Raw genomic sequence first — 21,923 nt, forward strand, 5'->3', positions numbered from 1 at the left:
GGTACACAGTATGGGCCCAGTAGGGTGAGGGGCTGTTGAGGACACAGGAACACAGTATGGGCCCAGTAGGGTGAGGGGCTGTTGAGGACACCAGCTGCTGGGCTGCCTGTCACTGACTGATTGGATGAGAGGGCCAGTACGTGAGGATAGCCAGCTCTACCGAAGTTCAGGGGCCAGACCCTGCTGTGACCCTGTCTGAGACACGTAGGGTGTTGCCGACGGATAGATTAGAGTGCTGGTTGTGACACTGTGATGACAGAGGGGACAGGGGAGAGACAAGGGGGACAGGAGGGGGACGGGTTGGAGACGGTCTGTCGCCAGGGCTGGGGGGGGGGGCTTGGTGGTGATATGGGGGACAGGGCTGACTCTACACTGCCTGGGGGTGGGAGGCTTGGTGGTGATATGGGGGACAGGAGGGGGACAGGGCTGACTCTACACTGCCTTGTAAGGGGGGCAGACAGGGGAGTACTGTAGTCTACCTGGGGGGGGCAGACAGGGGAGTACTGTAGCCTACCTGGGGGGGGCAGACAGGGGAGTACTGTAGTCTACCTGGGGGGGGGGCAGACAGGGGAGCACTGTAGTCTACCTGGGGGGGCAGACAGGGAAGTATTGTAGTCTACCTGGGGGGGGGGGGGGGGCAGACAGGGGAGTACTGTAGTCTACCGGGGGGGGGGGTGGCAGACAGGGGAGTACTGTAGTCTACCTGGGGGGGGCAGACGGGAGTACTGTAGTCTACCTGGGGGGGCAGACAGGGGAGTACTGTAGTCTACCTGGGGGGGGCAGACAGGGGAGTACTGTAGTCTACCTGGGGGGGCAGACAGGGGAGTACTGTAGTCTACCTGGGGGGGGCAGACAGGGGAGTACTGTAGCCTACCTGGGGGGGGCAGACGGGAGTACTGTAGTCTACCTGCGGGGGGCAGACAGGGGAGTACTGTAGTCTACCTGGGGGGGGGGCAGACAGGGGAGTACTGTAGCCTACCTGGGGGGGCTCGTAGGGGACCAGCACACTCTGACGGCCCGTGATGGAGTCCTCCAGATACTGGGAGTGGCTGTTACCCTCCACTCGGATCAGGTGACTGGGAGGGGCTATCTGACCTACAAACACAAAATACCATACGTTTATCAAGTAGAAATACCATACGTTTATCAGGTAGAAATACCATACGTTTATCAGGTAGAAATACCATACGTTTATCAAGTAGAAAATACCATACGTTTATCAGGTAGAAATACCATACATTTATCAAGTAGAAAATACCATACGTTTATCAGGTAGAAAATACGCTGCATGTTCATATCGGAGAAGATAAATAAGTGGTTCATCAAAGGTAGTTGAGTTAATAACGCCATGGTACAGGAAGCATCTGAGGGGTAACGAGCCCTGACGGAGGCCTGTGATCCCAAACCATTGGTAACTAATGCTGTAAGGAGCACTTCCTGAGAGATCAGTTGACTAACGGTCGTTGAACTCAAAACAGCTAAATATGTTGCATGTTCATGTGTGACTCAACACCTATACGTGGGCTTAATAAAATGTTCTGTATTTGACAGTTTATAAAAGCGTAATATGTTATCAATGGTGCTTTAGGAGTGTTTGAGAGACATAACTAACTAGCTAGCTAACTAACTAACTAACTAACTAACTAACCGTCGTTGAACTCGCGGCTGAGCTCGTGGTTGGGGCATCGTTTGACCACCTCGGTGACGTGCTCTGCCTTCTTGTAAACGGGCATGGCCCTGATGACGGCGCCCTGCGGGGGGTTGGTCAGCACCTTGATCTGGATGGGACACGTCTTGGCGATCTGACAGTACAGCTTCTTCAGCTCTGTAGAGTACTGGAGAGACAGAGGACAGGTCAGTACTGGAGAGACAGAGGACAGGTCAGTACTGGAGAGACAGAGGACAGGTCAGTACTTTAGAGACAGAGGACAGGTCAGTACTGGAGAGACAGAGGACAGGTCAGTACTGGAGAGACAGAGGACAGGTCAGTACTGGAGAGACAGAGGACAGGTCAGTACTGGAGAGACAGAGGACAGGTCAGTACTGGAGAGACAGAGGACAGGTCAGTACTGGAGAGACAGAGGACAGGTCAGTACTGGAGAGACAGAGGACAGGTCAGATATATCATGATGATTTGTATCACATCGGGTGTTATTGCGCAGTGCAGAAACACCGCCAAACATCAGTCTCTTGAGGTGTCTAATTTGAAATTAGAGCATTTCTATAATAAAATTAAAAAGGTGTGATTTTTGAGAAAGAAAACTGGGGAAATCGCAAACCTTGATCACCTACCTACCTGCCCCAGTAGCTGGTGGAACCAAACGGTTTGTTGTTAAGCCCAGTTCATAAACCATATTGTGGGTGTGTTCCAAAACCACTTAGTTTACACGTTCAGTCATGTTACCTCAGCTAGTTAAACTAGTAATGTTACCAGGTTGTTATCTAAACATCAGTCATGTCACCTCAGCTAGTTAACAACCTGGTAACATGACTAGTTTATCTAAACATCAGTCATGTTACCTCAGCTAGTTAACAACCTGGTAACATGACTAGTTTATCTAAACATCAGTCATGTTACCTCAGCTAGTTAACAACCTGGTAACATGACTAGTTTATCTAAACATCAGTCATGTTACCTCAGCTAGTTAACAACCTGGTAACTTTACCAGTACATCAGTCATGTTACCTCAGCTAGTTAACAACCTGGTAACATTACTAGTTTATCAGTTATGTTACCTCAGCTAGTTAACAACCTGGTAACTTTACCAGTACATCAGTTATGTTACCTCAGCTAGTTAACAACCTGGTAACTTTACCAGTACATCAGTTATGTTACCTCAGCTAGTTAACAACCTGGTAACTTTACCAGTACATCAGTTATGTTACCTCAGCTAGTTAAACTAGTAATGTTACCAGGTTGTTATCTAAACATCAGTCATGTTACCTCAGCTAGTTAACAACCTGGTAACGTTACCAGTACATCAGTCATGTTACCTCAGCTAGTTAACAACCTGGTAACATTACTAGTTTATCTAAACATTTGTAGGCACAGAAAGAAAGGAGAACGGACAGCTTCTTCAGAAGATCAAAGATTATATATGAATGGTCTCTTACATGTCTTCATTCAAACGTGACCCTCTTTAAGAGACAGTGTAGAATGTAATGCATCTCATTAAGGGTAATACTTTTAAAAAATGTAGAAACATTTTTCCACAAATTACTTTGAAATTATTTTTTTTTAAATTCAACAGGTTTTTGCATCAACATTTTTAGCTTTGTATAATTGAAAAATTAAAAAAGTTAATGTTGAGCCCCGTGTGTGTGTGTGTGTGTGTGTGTGTGTGTGTGTGTGTGTTCGATGGGGCACACCTAGTTAATGTCTCTTGGTAAGGTGGGCTCCGGGGCAGGAGCCCGGCTCTCTGAGGAGGGGTGCCATAAAACGGACCCCGTCCCTCCAGGGACAATTTAATTAGCCCTCCTTAAAAAATTTTAAAAAAAACTGTCCCTCCCTTAACTCTGGGCCTGGATTTCATCTTTCATCTTCCAAGACACGACGCAGTGTTGCAATTTGATGGCCAAAGACAGGCAGAGGATCCCCATAGTGTTGTCCGTGTCTCAATCTGACAACGACGCTCATCGTGCGTTTCGTCATGAATCTTCGATGAGTCTTCCTGACTCTTACGGTGGAGGTCAGAGGTGGTTACCACAATAACATCCTCTTCACCACCACCACCACCACCACCACCACTACCTGGCTGACACAGCATCTGACTAATTGGAGTCACTGACCACAGGAATGGAAGTTTCCTCACTGAGAAATGTGTCATTCACAATGCTATGGTGCTAACGGGACACTCTGAGGGTTCCTGCCTAACTGGCGCTGTGAGAAAGCAGAAAGGCCATCAGAAAGAAAAGTACGCTGATTCTTCTAGCCATTACCATACTTAATCAGATCCCTCATATTGTTGTCTCTACCTTCTTGCCCTTTGTGCTGTTGTCTGTGCCCAATATTGTTTGTACCATGTTTTGTGCTGCTGCCCTGTTGTGTTGCTGCCCTGTTGTGTTTTGCTACCCTGTTGTGTTGCTACCATGTTGTGATGCTACCATGCTGTGTTGCTACCATGTTGTGTTGCTGCCATGTTGTGTTGCTACCCTGTTGTGTTGCTACCATGCTGTGTTGCTACCATGCTGTGCTGCTACCATGCTGTGCTGCTACCATGCTGTGTTGCTACCATGCTGTGTTGCTACCATGTTGTGTTGCTACCATGTTGTGTTGCTACCATGCTGTGTTGCTACCATGCTGTGTTGTCATGTGTTGCTGCCTTGTTATGTTGTTGTCTTAAGTCTCTATTTATGTAGTGTTGTTGTGTCTCTCTTGTCGTGATGTGTGTTTTGTCCTATATTTTTATTTAATTCAACTTTTTAATCCCAGGCCCCCGTCCCTGCAGGAGGCCTTCTGGTAGGCCGTCATTGTAAATATGAATTTGTTCTTAACTGACTTGCCTCGTTAAATAAAATATAATATATTACGTTCCCAATGACCCCCTTTATAGTCCACTACTTTAGATATAGGGAATAGGGGGCTATTTGGGATACGCCCAGTGTGTAAATCCTTCCAGTGAAGAAAACGTGATGGAAAAACCCAGAAGGAAAACTTTGCCTGTCAGGTTCACTTCTGTTCTGAAGGGTAAGAAGTCCTGTGAAGATTGTCCCGGGGCAGAATGTTCGCTGCTCTAGAACAATGCCACATTAACTTCCATCTCTATTAAGTTGTGTTTCAGTGGAAAAGGAGCCCATCCCAGCAGCTGTCTGACTTGTAATATTATTACACAATCTAGCTTTTACTTGGCAAAGGATATGTCTCCTCTCTTCTCCGTGCCAGGATGATCCCTCTAGCTAACACTCCCTTTCCTTTCATCAAGAGTAGCTCCAACACACATACACATAGGAGAGAGACAGAGAGAGATAATGAGAGACAGACAGAGAGAGACAGCCAGAGAGAGAGAGAGAGAGACAGCCAGAGCGAGAGAGAGAATGAGAGAGAGAGAGACAGCCAGAGAGAGAATGAGAGACAGAGACCAAGAGAGACAGCCAGAGACGGAGAGAGAGAGAGGATGAGAGACAGACAGAGAGAGACAGCCAGAGAGAGAGAGATAGACCCAGAGAGAGAATGAGAGAGAGAGAATGAGAGACAGAGACCAAGAGAGACAGCCAGAGACAGAGAGAGAGAGAGGATGAGAGACAGACAGAGAGAGACAGCCAGAGAGAGAGAGATAGACCCAGAGAGAGAATGAGAGACAGAGACAGCCAGAGAGAGAGAGGATGAGAGACAGAATCAGACAGTGAAAGCGAGAGAGACAGCGAGAGAGAGAGAGACAGACAGAGAGAGGATGAGAGACACAGGCTAATGCCGTAAAGGGGAGATTCAGTGCTTGTGAATATTTTAAAAAGTGACAATTTTGCTGAAGGCAAAAAGATATGAAACATAACGGTGGCAGGTAGCCTAGTGGTTAGAGTGGAGGGGCGGCAGGTAGCCTAGTGGTTAGAGTGGAGGGGCGGCAGGTAGCCTAGTGGTTAGAGTGTAGAGGTGGCAGGTAGCCTAGTGGTTAGAGTGTAGAGGTGGCAGGTAGCCTAGTGGTTAGAGTGGAGGGGCGGCAGGTAGCCTAGTGGTTAGAGTGGAGGGGCGGCAGGTAGCCTAGTGGTTAGAGTGTAGAGGTGGCAGGTAGCCTAGTGGTTAGAGTGTAGAGGCGGCAGGTAGCCTAGTGGTTAGAGCGTAGAAACTAGTAACCGGAAGGTTGGAGGATCGAATCCCAGAGCAGACAAGGTACAAATCTGTCGTTCTGCCCCCGAACAAGGCAGTTAAACCACTGTTCCTAGGCCGTCATTGTAAAATAAGAATTTGTTCTTAACTGACTAGTTAAATAAAGGTAAACAAATAAATAAACCATTCTCAGTATCTGCCACCATCAAGGCAGAAGACAATAGTTGTTGAAGACGCACACACTGCCAGACAGATGAAGATAAGCCATCCCAGCCCTCAAGCCACAAACTTTGAGCAACTATGTGCTGTTGGCACTGTGTTTGCTCAGAAGCTGCTGCTGGAAGGTACACACACACACACACAGGGGACCCCCCCAGTGGCCCTCCCAGTGCCCCCCCCCCCCCCCCCCCCCCCCCAGTGGCCCTCCTCTCCCAGGAAGGGTGCGCTACTCTCTCATGTATTACTATGTAATTACACGAGTTAAAAAAAAAAACACTGATAAACACAATACATAGCTGGTTAAATTCCAAATGGCATCCTAGTCCCTGCACAGTGCACTTACTACCCATAAGGCTCTGGTCCAAAGTAGTGCATTATATAGGGAATAGGGTGCCGTTTGGAACAAAGATGAAAGGTGCTACACTCAAATGTCCTAGAATGCTGCCCTATGTGGAAGATAGGTGACTTGCAACAGCACCAGAACGCTCAGCACTCACCAGAACGAATCTCCCCGCATCCCATTTCCTGGTACATGGCAGAGACTTCGCCCCTTTCACTTTCCAACAGCTGGTTTAAAGTTGATTTGTTGTTACTGAGAATATATTTAGACAGCGATTTAGATGGTACGATCACTCGCTACCACTATTCAGTGCTTGTTTTTCTCACATCTGAAATTAGGCGAATAGTGTAGAATTTTAGTAACCCAGGAAATGACACGAGAGATTTCTCCATTGGCCACTTGACCCGATTTCCACTAGATAACACAGCCACAAAGTCATTTTGACAAACAGATGCCGCTCCTGTGGGAGAAATATCCCAGCCAATCACAACTCTGGTGGGTAAGTAAATATCCCAGCCAATCACAACTCTGGTGGGTAAGTAAATATCCCAGCCAATCACAACTCTGGTGGGTAAGTAAATATCCCAGCCAATCACAACTCTGGTGGGTAAGTAAATATCCCAGCCAATCACAACTCTGGTGGGTAAGTAAATATCCCAGCCAATCACAACTCTGGTGGGTAAGTAAATATCCCAGCCAATCACAACTCTGGTGGGTAAGTAACACTGTGAAACACCATCATTCTACTATTATCGCAGAAATATTATGGACATTAAATGGACATTACAATGCAAAGTTCTAAAATGCTCTGGGAGAATTAGGTAGCATGAGTAAATGGCTCCGCAGGCAGACAGACACACACACACGCAGGCAGACAGACAGACAGACAGACGCACACACACACACACACGCAGGCAGACAGACAGACGCACACACACGCAGGCAGACAGACAGGCAGACAGACACACACACACACACACACACACGCAGGCAAACAGACAAGCAAACACACGCAGGCAGACAGACAGGCAGACAGACGCACACACACGCAGGCAGACAGACAAGCAAACACACACAGGCAGACAGACAGGCACACACACACACAGGCAGACACACACACAGGCAGGCACACACACGCAGGCAGACAGACAAGCAGACACACACACACACAGGCAGACAGACAGACAGGCAGGCAGACCGAGTCATTCACTATAGTTGACTACTCAGATAGGCTTGACAAGGAGTCAACAGAGAAGAAAATGGGAGCGTTGTGTTCTTTTCAATGAATCCAAAGACTAAGCTTCTTTGCCTGTGGTAAGTAGGTAGGTAGGTGACTTCGTTTTGTTTTTATCAAGTAAAGAGAGTAAAAACCGTGATTTGATAAATTACATTCTTTAGAAAAGCCAGCCACGCCCTCGTCCTTCCTGACTCCAAAGATTATTCCTGCAAGAGACACCAGCTGTGTGCACCAATAGATATAGTGGATTCACTATAACTCCAGAGGACAACAGCAACGTGTGATTATCAGACATCTTGTATATTTAAAATGGGTGAAACTTGCATTCATTCATTAGCCTACTGAAGACGCATGTACAGTGTAGCACACCTGCATACCTCTCTCTCTGTGTGTGTGAGAGAGTCTTCTCCGTCTCTCACCAGAGGTACTCCAACCCAACACTCCCAACACACAAACAGACTGTTCTCCTCCCAGCAACACGTCTCAGGTACAGGTTGAGACAGGCCCACATCTGTCGCGTTCCTTCCCCAGCCCTGGTGTTGCGGGCGCACGCCAAATCAAGTCCTGACAGAGCTGGGCCTTAAACAAGCAGGGCTTGGCGCCTCCAGTCTTGTCCTCTTCATGCTTGACAGGTTACATCATGTCTTCAGCAGTTTCTTACTAACCCACTCAAATCTTTAAAAAATAGGGTTTGTATTTTATTTTCTCTCCGAGGGGAAAACCCCCCTCGCCTCTTGTTGAAGAAGAAACTACAGGATAGAACATTTTAAGGTGATTAAAACAACAACTTCCTTATTCGCCATTTAATTTCCTGTGAAATAATTTCATTGTTTTAAGACATCTTTTTTTTTTTAAGACCAAAAAGGTACTTCTACGTGTTACAAAGATAGTTTGGGAAGCAGTGACCCCGAAAAGTAGCTCTTACCAAGGACATCAGTGTTCAAAAAAAATCTCTGCAATGATTGTACAAAACATATGATGCCGTCATCATCATGTACTGGGATGTGACATGTTTATCGAGCCAGATCTGGGATGGTGGCCAAGGATAAGCATCTGTCACTCTTGGGATTGGCTAATTCATTTTTTTCGGGAGCTACAGTTTAAACAACCAATCACACATCTCATGTGATACAGGTAGTGAGCTTGACTACATCTGATAGTGAAAAGCAACACATCAGCTAATTGTGCTATGTAGAGGAATGGATAGATTTCTCACTGTGTTCAAAAGTTGGGTACCAAACAGCTGATCCCGTCTGTGAATTTTAATAAAGTTCATTTGCTGCATTTCTAGAGAATTTTAAAACTAAAACACTAAAATTTATAATTGGAGAACAGCAAAAAAAAAAAAAACAACAACAAAAGAAATGACACCAGCCATTATCACCTTGACAACCGGAGCTCCAATCACCTCAGTCCATCTACAAACACACAGCGTATTAGCTAAACAATTAGCTGCTACACGTTAACTCACATTAACACCGTCACCGGAATTACAAACTATCATTTAATACATACAGAGTTTTTGTTGTAGTTTCACAGCAAATTTCCTGCAAATCTACACATTTTTTGCCATGATTTATGCCATGTGCATACGATTTCTAGGTGAGTGGCGAACAAAATCAATGGGGCCCCCTGGAATTTATTTTATGACATTATTTTATGATCGTGTCCTCAAATGTAGCTATGGTCCTGCTCCTGCTGTATATCACTGTTCCATTATAGCCTGGGTAACCTCCTAATGCCACTACTGTTCCATTATAGCCTGGGTAACCTCCTAATGCCACTACTGTTCCATTATAGCCTGGGTACTCTCCTAATGCCACTATTATAGCCTGGGTAACCTCCTAATGCCACTATTATAGCCTGGGTAACCTCCTAATGCCACTATTATAGCCTGGGTAACCTCCTAATGCTACTATTATAGCCTGGGTACTCTCCTAATGCCACTATTATAGCCTGGGTAACCTCCTAATGCCACTACTGTTCCATTATAGCCTGGGTACTCTCCAAATGCCACTATTATAGCCTGGATACTCTCCAAATGCCACTATTATAGCCTGGGTAACCTCCTAATGCCACTGCTGTTCCATTATAGCCTGGGTACTCTCCTAATGCCACTATTATAGCCTGGGTACTCTCCTAATGCCACTATTTTAGCCTGGGTAACCTCCCAATGCCACTATTATAGCCTGGGTAACCTCCTAATGACACTACTATAGCCTGGGTAACCTCCTAATGCCACTATTATAGCCTGGGTACTCTCCTAATGCCACTATTATAGCCTGGGTAACCTCCTAATGCCGCTATTATAGCCTGGGTAACCTCCTAATGCCGCTATTATAGCCTGGGTAACCTCCTAATGCCACTATTATACGCTGGGTAACCTCCTAATGCCACTATTATAGCCTTGGTACTCTCCTAATGCCACTACTGTTCCATTATAGCCTGGGTACTCTCCTAATGACACTACTGTTCCATTATAGCCTGGGTACTCTCCTAATGACACTACTGTTCCGTTATAGCCTGGGTATCCTTATGCTCAGGGAAGAAAACAATCATAAAAAATGATTTAAAAACGGTTTGAAAAATGGGCCTTTTCCAGACTGCAGCATTATCAAGAAATCATTTCCTTATCTTTTAAATCTTTCAAATAATTTCCTTATCTTTTAAACCCTGTCTTTCTTCCCGTTCTTCCTGCTATGTTTCCCAGCTGTATGTTTGAGGGCTTGTGTCTTTCTGTGTTAGTTCGGGGCGAGTCTAGACAGGTTCGTTGACATAAACAAGTCTCAGCCCCATCTCTAAGACACGGGACGAGCCCTGGCCTCGCAGATGTTCCCGGGGACAGGTTGGGTCTTGCCACTCTTCTCCTTTTGAACGGTTGGTTCTCTGAGAGGGCTCTCCTCCTGCGGCACAATGCGAGACGCCACGGCAGTCGAGAGCTAAAGATCAACTCCCTCAGAACAAAGACGGAGCAAGGAGGCACACACACACACACCACACACACACACACACACCGCACACACACCACACACCACACACCACACACACACACACACACCGCACACACACCGCACACACACACACACACACACCGCACACACACGCACACACACACACACACACAGCACACACACCACACACCACACACCACACACACACACACACACACACAGCTCTCTCGATCCCCCCGTGCCAGCCCGGAGCGCAGGGTTCAGCAGAGAGGCACACAGTATTTCCTCTCTCCAGGTCCTCAATCCATTACAGTAATCCCCCCCCCAGCCCTATACAGGCCAGACCATCACATTCCTCCACTCTACCAGAGACCGAGGATATGGTCCAGAGACCGAGGATAAGGTCCAAATGGCTCCCTATTCCCTGTGTAGTGCACTACTTTTTCCTCAGGTGCAACAGTTAAAAGTAGTGCACTACATGGGGAATAGAGTGCCATTTGGTACGCAGCCCTAGCCTACCTGGTGGCAGGTAATACACTAGGCAAACCCCACCTCATTCTGTTTAACCTCACACTAGGCAAACCCCACCTCCCGCTGTTCAACCTCACACTAGACAAACCCCACCTCACGCTGTTCAACCTCACACTAGGCAAACCCCACCTCCCGCTGTTCAACCTCACACTAGGCAAACCCCACCTCACGCTGTTCAACCTCACACTAGGCAAACCCCATCTCCCGCTGTTCAACCTCACACTAGGCAAACCCCACCTCCAGCTGTTCAACCTCACACTAGGCAAACCCCACCTCCAGCTGTTCAACCTCACACTAGGCAAACCCCACCTCCCGCTGTTCAACCTCACACTAGGCAAACCCCACCTCCCGCTGTTCAACCTCACACTAGGCAAACCCCACCTCCAGCTGTTCAACCTCACACTAGACAAACCCCACCTCCCGCTGTTCAACCTCACACTAGGCAAACCCCACCTCCCGCTGTTCAACCTCACACTAGGCAAACCCCACCTCCCGCTGTTCAACCTCACACTAGACAAACCCCACCTCCCGCTGTTCAACCTCACACTAGGCAAACCCCACCTCCTGCTGTTCAACCTCACACTAGACAAACCCCACCTCCCGCTGTTCAACCTCACACTAGACAAACCCCACCTCCCGCTGTGCTACCTCACACTAGGCAAACCCCACCTCCCGCTGTTCAACCTCACACTAGGCAAACCCCACCTCCCGCTGTTCAACCTCACACTAGGCAAACCCCACCTCCCGCTGTTCAACCTCACACTAGACAAACCCCACCTCCCGCTGTTCAACCTCACACTAGACAAACCCCACCTCCCGCTGTTCAACCTCACACTAGGCAAACCCCACCTCCCGCTGTTCAACCTCACACTAGACAAACCCCACCTCCCGCTGTTCAACCTCACACTAGACAAACCCCACCTCCCGCTGTTCAACCTCACACTAGACAAACCCCACCTCACTGCTGTTCAACCTCACACTAGACAAACCCCACCTCACTGCTGTTCAACCTCACACTAGACAAACCCCACCTCCCGCTGTTCAACCTCACCTCACACTAGACAAACCCCACCTCCCGCTGTTCAACCTCACACTAGACAAACCCAACGTCCCGCTGTTCAACCTCACACTAGACAAACCCCACCTCGCTGTTCAACCTCACAGTAGATAAACCCCACCTCACGCTGTTCAACCTCACACTAGACAAACCCCATCTGACGCTGTTCAACCTCACACTAGACAAACCCCACCTCGCTGTTCAACCTCACACTAGACAAACCCCACCTCACGCTGTTCAACCTCACACTAGACAAACCCCACCTCCCGCTGTTCAACCTCACACTAGACAAACCCCACCTCACTGCTGTTCAACCTCACACTAGACAAACCCCACCTCCCGCTGTTCAACCTCACACTAGACAAACCCCACCTCCCGCTGTTCAACCTCACACTAGACAAACCCCACCTCACTGCTGTTCAACCTCACACTAGACAAACCCCACCTCCCGCTGTTCAACCTCACACTAGACAAACCCCACCTCCCGCTGTTCAACCTCACACTAGACAAACCCCACCTCCCGCTGTTCAACCTCACACTAGACAAACCCCACCTCCCGCTGTTCAACCTCACACTAGACAAACCCCACCTCCCGCTGTTCAACCTCACACTAGATAAACCCCACCTCACTGCTGTTCAACCTCACCTCACACTAGATAAACCCAACCTCACTGCTGTTCAACCTCACACTAGACAAACCCCACCTCACGCTGTTCAACCTCACACTAGACAAACCCCACCTCACTGCTGTTCAACCTCACACTAGACAAACCCCACCTCGCTGTTCAACCTCACACTAGACAAACCCCACCTCACGCTGTTCAACCTCACACTAGACAAACCCCACCTCACGCTGTTCAACCTCACACTAGACAAACCCCACCTCACGCTGTTCAACCTCACACTAGACAAACCCCACCTCCCGCTGTTCAACCTCACACTAGACAAACCCCACCTCACGCTGTTCAACCTCACACTAGACAAACCCCACCTTACACTGTTCAACCTCACCTCACACTAGATAAACCCCACCTCACGCTGTTCAACCTCACACTAGACAAACCCCACCTCACGCTGGTCAACCTCACCTCATTCTGTTCAATCTCACACTAGACAAACCCCACCTCACGCTGTTCAACCTCACCTCATTCTGTTCATCCTCACACATTTCCTTCGTATAGAGTTGATCAGGCTGTTGATTGTGGCCTGATGAATGTTGAAGTTGATGGATATTGTCAGGAACTGGAACACGCTGTCGTACACAATGATCCAGAGCATTCCAAACATGCTCAATGGGTGACATGTGTGGTGAGTATACAGGCCATGGACAAACGGACATTTTCAGCTTCCAGGAAATGTGTACAGATCCTTGCGACATGGGGCCGTGCATTATCATGCTGAAACATGAGGTGATGCCGGCGGATGAATGGTACAACAATGGGCCTCAGGATCTCATCACGGTATCTCTGTGCATTCAAATTGCCATCGATAAAATGCCATTGTGTTCGTTGTCTGTAACTACGGACAACTATGGTGCATTCTGTTCACAAAATTGACATCAGAAAACTTCTAGCCTACACAACGCCATACACGTTGTCCACCATCTGCCCGGTACAGTGGAAACCGGGATTCATCCGTGAAGAGCACACTTCTCCAGCGTGCCAGTGGCCGTCGAAGGTGAGCATTTTGCCCACTGAAGTCAGTTATGACGCTAAACTGCAGTCAGGTCAAGACCCTGGGGAGGAAGACGAGCAGATGAGCTTCCCTGAGACGGATTCTGATAGTTTGTGCAAAACCCACAGTTTCATCAGCTGTCCGGGAGGCTGGTCTCAGACGATCTCGCAGGTGCGTATCTGGCGTGGTTACACGTGGTCTGGGGAGGCCGGTTGAATGTATTACCAAATGCTCAAAAAAAATAGAGGACGGAGTATGTTTTGGCTCATTGAACCACACCATAAAATGACAGTATGTTTTGACTCATTGAACCACACTATAAAAGGACAGTATGTTTTGTCTCATTGAACCACACCATAAAAGGACAGTATGTTTTGACTCATTGAACCACACCATAAAAGGACAGTATGTTTTGACTCATTGAACCACACCATAAAGGGACAGTATGTTTTGACTCATTGTGGAATCATTCTGTTAAGAGACGTCGGAGGGGGGGGGGGGGGGGGGGGGGGTTAGGGAGCAGGGAAATGTGGGAAATGATGACGTGTCGTTCCACTCTTTACGTGTGTGGTGTGTGTCACAGTCAGTCCCAGACAGGAAGATGTTTTAAGATGTGGGTTAGGGATTAGGTGTGTCTCCTAAGAACAGTCATCAAAAAAAGCACCGAGACCGAACACAGTGCACTAAGGGGCCGATTCAGACTTAGGAATTTACACCTTATATGCATATTCGTCTGTGTTTCAGCACCAATTAGTAGATGTAAAAAAAATACTCTGATCTTACAGATTATTTAGGTTTAGGATTCAGAGTTTAGAAAAACGGTTCGGAGAGCCTTTACTCACAAAAGAAAGAAACTGGGATTTGTTTAATTCTGATTTGGCAGGTTCTTTATCCCATGGTAATGTTTGGAAGATGAATTAACTAATGTACATAGAACTATAACAGGGAGAATAGTGTACACATCGTAGGCTATACCCCCATCTACTACCTGCTCTAACCATGGAACTGTTATAACAGGGAGAATAGTGTACAATAGTAGGCTATACCCCCATCTACTACCTGCTCTAACCATGGAACTGTTATAACAGGGAGAATAGTGTACACATCGTAGGCTATACCCCCCATCTATTACCTGCTCTAACCATGGAACTGTTATAACAGGGAGAATAGTGTACACATCGTAGGCTATACCCCCATCTACTACCTGCTCTAACCATGGAACTGTTATAACAGGGAGAATAGTGTACAATAGTAGGCTATACCCCCATCTACTACCTGCTCTAACCATGGAACTGTTATAACAGGGAGAATAGTGTACACATCGTAGGCTATACCCCCATCTACTACCTGCTCTAACCATGGAACTGTTATAACAGGGAGAATAGTGTACAATAGTAGGCTATACCCCCATCTACTACCTGCTCTAACCATGGAACTGTTATAACAGGAAGAATAGTGTACACATCGTAGGCTATACCCCCATCTACTACCTGCTCTAACCATGGAACTGTTATAACAGGGAGAATAGTGTACACATCGTAGGCTATACCCCCATCTACTACCTGCTCTAACCATGGAACTGTTATAACAGGGAGAATAGTGTACACATCGTAGGCTATACCCCCCATCTATTACCTGCTCTAACCATGGAACTGTTATAACAGGGAGAATAGTGTACACATCGTAGGCTATACCCCCATCTACTACCTGCTCTAACCATGGAACTGTTATAACAGGGAGAATAGTGTACAATAGTAGGCTATACCCCCATCTACTACCTGCTCTAACCATGGAACTGTTATAACAGGGAGAATAGTGTACACATCGTAGGCTATACCCCCATCTACTACCTGCTCTAACCATGGAACTGTTATAACAGGGAGAATAGTGTACAATAGTAGGCTATACCCCCATCTACTACCTGCTCTAACCATGGAACTGTTATAACAGGAAGAATAGTGTACACATCGTAGGCTATACCCCCATCTACTACCTGCTCTAACCATGGAACTGTTATAACAGGGAGAATAGTGTACACATCGTAGGCTATACCCCCATCTACTACCTGCTCTAACCATGGAACTGTTATAACAGGGAGAATAGTGTACACATCGTAGGCTATACCCCATCTATTACCTGCTCTAACCATGGAACTGTTATAACAGGGAGAATAGTGTACACATCGTAGGCTATACCCCCATCTACTACCTGCTCTAACCATGGAACTGTTATAACAGGGAGAATAGTGTACACATCGTAGGCTATACCCCCCATCTATTACCTGCTCTAACCATGGAACTGTTATAACAGGGAGAATAGTGTACACATCGTAGGCTATACCCCATCTACTACCTGCTCTAACCATGGAACTGTTATAACAGGGAGAATAGTGTACAATAGTAGGCTATACCCCCATCTACTACCTGCTCTAACCATGGAACTGTTATAACAGGGAGAATAGTGTACACATCGTAGGCTATACCCCCCATATATTACCTGCTCTAACCATGGAACTGTTATAACAGGGAGAATAGTGTACAATAGTAGGCTATACCCCCATCTATTACCTGCTCTAACCATGGAACTGTTATAACAGGGAGAATAGTGTAAGCTATACCCCCATCTATTACCTGCTCTAACCATGGAACTGTTATAACAGGGAGAATAGTGTACAATAGTAGGCTATACCCCCATCTACTACCTGCTCTAACCATGGAACTGTTATAACAGGGAGAATAGTGTACACATCGTAGGCTATACCCCCATCTACTACCTGCTCTAACCATGGAACTGTTGTAACAGGGAGAATAGTGTAAGCTATACCCCCATCTACTACCTGCTCTAACCATGGAACTGTTATAACAGGGAGAATAGTGTACAATAGTAGGCTATACCCCCATCTACTACCTGCTCTAACCATGGAACTGTTATAACAGGGAGAATAGTGTAAGCTATACCCCCATCTACTACCTGCTCTAACCATGGAACTGTTATAACAGGGAGAATAGTGTACAATAGTAGGCTATACCCCCATCTATTACCCGCTCTAACCATGGAACTGTTATAACAGGGAGAATAGTGTTCACATCGTAGGCTATACCCCCATCTACTACCTGCTCTAACCATGGAACTGTTATAACAGGGAGAATAGTGTACACATCGTAGGCTATACCCCCATCTACTACCTGCTCTAACCATGGAACGGTTATAACAGGGAGAATAGTGTACACATCGTAGGCTATACCCCCATCTACTACCTGCTCTAACCATGGAACTGTTATAACAGGGAGAATAGTGTACACATCGTAGGCTATACCCCCATCTACTACCTGCTCTAACCATGGAACTGTTATAACAGGGAGAATAGTGTACAATAATCATCAACTGTTATAACAGGGAGAATAGTGTACAATATCATCAACTGTAAACAAATCAACGACCACATGGCCACGGTTACAAAGGAAGCAAATGAAGGTAAACAATTCATTACAGAAAGTATTCGTACCTTCGACTTATTCCACATATTTATTGTTACAGCCTGAATTCAAAATGGATTAAATCGTTTTTTTCACCCATCTACACACAATACCCCATAATGAAAAAGCACAAACAGGTTTTTTTTTTAAAAATGTATGCAAATGTATTGAAAATTAAACAGAAATATCTAATTTACATAACTATTCACACCCCTAAGTCTCTAATGACTGCCCCGCCTGGTTCTCCAACAACTTCTCAGATAGAGTTCAGTGTGTCAAATCGGAGGGCCTGTAGTCCGGACCTCTGGCAGTCTCTAAGGGGGTAACACAGAGTTCAATTCTCGTGCCAACTCTTTTCAATGTATATATCAATGATGTTGCTCTTGCTGCTGGTGATTCTCTGATCCACCTCTACGCAGACGAAACCATTCTGTATACTTCTGGCCTTTCTTTGGACACTGTGTTAACTAACCTCCAGACGAGCTTCAATGCCATACAACTCTCCTTCTGTGGCCTCCAACTGCTCTTAAATGCAAGTAAAACTAAATGCATGCTCTTCAACCGATCGCTGCCCACACCCGCCCGCCCGACTAGTATCACTACCCTGGACGGTTCTGACTTAGAATAAGTGGACAACTACAAATACCTAGGTGTCTTGTTAGACTGTAAACTCTCCTTCCAGACTCACATTAAGCATCTCCAATCCAAAATGAAATCTAGAATCGGCCACCAATTTCGCAACAAAGCCTCCTTCACTCATGCTGCCAAACTTACCCTCGTAAAACTGACCATTCTACCGATCCTTGACTTCGGCGATGTCATTTACAAAATAGCCTCTAACACTCTACTCACGCTCTACTCACGCAATTTACTACGCAAATTGGATGTAGTCTAGCACAGTGCCATCCGTTTTGTTACTAAAGCACCTTATACCACCCACCACTGTGACCTGTATGCTCTAGTCGGCTGGTCCTCGCTACCTGTATGCTCTAGTCGGCTGGTCCTCGCTACATATTCGTCACCAAACCCACTGGCTCCAGGTCATGTATAAGTCTTTGCTATGTAAAGCCCTGCCTTATCTCAGCTCATTGGTCACCATAGCAACACCCACCCGTAGCACGCGCTCCAGCAGGTATATTTCACTTGTCATCCCCAAAACCAATTCCTCCTTTGGTCGCCTTTCCTTCCAGTTCTCTGCTGCCAATGACTGGAACGAAGTGCAAAAATAAGTTGGAGACATATCTCCCTCACTAACTTCAAGCATTGGCTGTCAGAGCAGCTTACCGATCACTGCAGCTGTACACCGCCCATCTGTAAATAGCCCATCCAACCAACTACCTACCTCATCCCCATATTTGTTTTTCTGCTCTGTTGCACACCAGTATTTCTACTGCACATCCTCATCTGCACATATTTCACTCCAGTGTTAATTTGCTATATTGTAATTACTTCACTATTATGGCCTATTTATTGCCTTACCTCCTTACTTCATTTGCACACACTGTATACAGATTTTCTATTGTGTTATTGACTGTACGCTTGTTTATTCCATGTGTAACTCTGTGTTGTTGTACGTGTCAAACTGCTTTGCTTTATCTTGGCCAGGTCACAGTTGCAAATGAGAACGTGTTCTCATCTGGCCTATCTGGTTAAATAAAGGTGAAATAAATAAATACTTTGTAGAAGCACCTTCGGCAGTGATTACAGCTGTGAGTCTTTCTGGGTGAGTCTCGAAGATCTTTCCACACATGGATTGTGCAACCTTTGCCCATTATTCTTTTCAACTTTTCTCTTCAAGCTCTGTCAAATTGTTTGTTGATCATTGCCAGACAACCATAGATCTTCAAGTAGATTTAAGAGAAAACAGTAACTCTGCCACTCAGAAACATTCACTGTCTTCTTGGTAAGCAACTCCAGTGTATATTTGTCATTGTGTTTTAGGTTATCGTCCTGCTGAAAGGTGAATTCGTCTCCCAGTGTCTGGTGGAAAGCAGACTGAACCAGGTTTTCCTCTAGGATTTTGACTTAGCTCCATTCTGTTTATTTTTTATCCTGAAAAACTGTTGCACACTCAGTAATGTGTTGGATTTGCCCCAAACATAACACCTTGTATTCAGGACAAAAAGTCAATTCCTTTGCTACATTTGTTGCAGTATTACTTTAGTGCCTTGAATTATACAATTTCTCTTCAGCAGTCTTGTTCGGATCCATCTGGACTAGTCATTTAAAAACTAAACCCGAGAGAGACCCCGTGACATTCATATCAGATCTGACCCAGACCCGTGACATTATTTAGAATTATGGATCCGGAGCCGCTCGGCTTCCACGTCGGGTCTCAAGTATTACATTCAGGTACATGCGAATCCGTGTCGACATTGAAATCAAATAAATTCAACACATCAGTCCAATTGAATAGAACAGGTTGAATGAACCAAAACATCATTGTCATAAATCATTCCAAAATCAGTAAAAGCACTTCAGATGAACAACGACATCGTACCACTTTTAATTATTATATATATATTTTTTTTACTGTGCATTGATTTCCATCATGCATCTTCCTGTTGTGTATGGAAGGTAGCCTAAGCATTATTATAAGCCAAAAGATCATTGACTTAGTCATCCTCATAATTAGCTCAGACCAAAGCATCAGATAAATATCGGCATCATGTGTGACTTTATAATCCAGAGTAGTCTCACCCCCCCTCTCCCTCTTTCCCAGTTCTCCACACAGACGCATGTTCCTGTGCTGTAACGTTGAGAGGGACGAGAGAGAGAGAGAGAGAGACAGAGAGAGAGACAGAGACAGAGAGAGAGAGAGACAGAGAGAGAGAGACAGAGAGAGAGCGACAGAGAGAGAGAGAGAGAGAGAGTTGGAATTGGGTAAATGTTCCTATCCCACAGGTGGCCCCTGTGTCTCGCCAGTTGACTCTAAGACATGACCTACCTACCGTTGGTTGATATTTAGGCAATAAGCCCACAGGTTTTTACAGCACTCCCTCCTCCCATCTGACAAACAGGGGATTGATGGCTTAGCTGAACCAGAACCCTTTCCTGTAGTACAGTGGTATAGTACCATGTAGAACTGGTTCAGCCACATAGTTTCCCATGAATATTCTGATTTCACAAGAGAGATCCAACACTTGAAGTAAACAGCCAATGTATAGGAGAGAGACAAATTGATCCAACCAAATTATTATTTCCGATAATTATTAATACTGATGGTCGACCTCTCCACCTGCAGGCGAGTTATGGAGCAGATCACCTGGTTGCTAGGAACGGTGCGCTTGACTTTCGATTTTTACATAACGGTACATGGCATGACACGCCTGGAGCCAGTATGCATGGTCACGGAGCCAGTATGCATGGTCACGGAGCCAGTATGCATGGTCACGGAGCCAGTATGCATGGTCACAGAGCCAGTATGCATGGTCATGGAGCCAGTATGTATGGTCACAGAGCCAGTATGCATGGTCACGGAGCCAGTATGCAGGTCACGGAGCCAGTATGCATGGTCACGGAGCAGTATGGTCACAGAGCCAGTATGCATGGTCACAGAGCCAGTATGCATGGTCACAGAGCCAGTATGCATGGTCACGGAGCCAGTATGGCCACGGAGCCAGTATGCATGGTCACGGAGCCAGTATGCATGGTCACAGAGCCAGTATGCATGGTCTCAGAGCCAGTATGCATGGTCTCAGAGCCAGTATGGCCACGGAGCCAGTATGCATGGTCACGGAGCCAGTATGCATGGTCACGAAGCCAGTATGGCCACGGAGCCAGTATGCATGGTCACGGAGCCAGTATGCATGGTCACAGAGCCAGTATGCATGGTCTCAGAGCCAGTATGGCCACGGAGCCAGAATGCATGGTCACGGAGCCAGTATGGCCACGGAGCCAGTATGGCCACGGAGCCAGAATGCATGGTCACGGAGCCAGAATGCATGGTCACGGAGCCAGTATGCATGGTCACGGAGCCAGTATGGCCACGGAGCCAGAATGCATGGCCACGGAGCCAGTATGCATGGTCACGGAGCCAGTATGCATGGTCACGGAGCCAGAATGCATGGTCACGGAGCCAGTATGCATGGTCACGGAGCCAGTATGCATGGTCACGGAGCCAGTATGGTCACGGAGCCAGTATGCATGGTCACAGAGCCAGAATGCATGGTCATGGTGGTTCTAAACATAAACAAGCTGTGTGCAGGTGGGACTCAGCTGTCACTGTCACTATAGCATTGTCACAATGACAGAGCACTGTAGAGTAAAAATATGTTTTATTTTCGGGGTATCCACTTCATATAGAGAGAATAGTAGAATACACAAGGTGCAATTTCTAAACGTTTCTCTTGTTATGTCAGTCACTGGATTAGCACATGTCAGCAAAACATTTTTTTACATTGGTAAATTAGTCTAGTCAGATCTGAACTCGTAGTAATCGTGGTCGAATTACCGACCTGGGAGCCCCCATTGATTTTCTTAGTCACTCCGATATCATATTACAACATCTTTCTCCTCCCTATGACAAAATATTCTCTCTGCCCCATGGCAAAATGTGTAGAATTGCAGGAAAGGAAGTCCACATTTATTTTTACTGTCAAGAGTGGGACCACTAAAATGTTTTGCTCATAAGGTGGGGGTGGGTCCATGATAGAACACATCAATCAACCATTCCTT

General features: G+C 46.4%; 1 protein-coding gene across 7 annotated transcripts in view; it reads right to left on the minus strand.

Annotated features, from left to right (window-relative positions):
* The window catches only part of tp63 (tumor protein p63), a 128,075-nt gene that overhangs the window by 28,709 nt on the left and 77,443 nt on the right, over positions 1–21,923 (minus strand). For all 7 annotated transcript variants that reach the window (XR_005052171.1, XM_036980419.1, XM_036980330.1 and 4 more), the window contains 2 exons: positions 1,649–1,835; positions 980–1,095 (listed from right to left, as the gene is read on the minus strand). Coding sequence is in view for 6 of the 7 variants with exons in the window: in XM_036980419.1 (XP_036836314.1) it covers positions 980–1,095; positions 1,649–1,835 (303 nt within the window). In the remaining variant the exon portion in view is untranslated. The remainder of the gene's footprint in view (positions 1–979; positions 1,096–1,648; positions 1,836–21,923) is intronic.

The sequence above is a fragment of the Oncorhynchus mykiss genome, chromosome 1, assembly GCF_013265735.2.
Source record: "Oncorhynchus mykiss isolate Arlee chromosome 1, USDA_OmykA_1.1, whole genome shotgun sequence".
Taxonomy (NCBI): domain Eukaryota; kingdom Metazoa; phylum Chordata; class Actinopteri; order Salmoniformes; family Salmonidae; genus Oncorhynchus; species Oncorhynchus mykiss.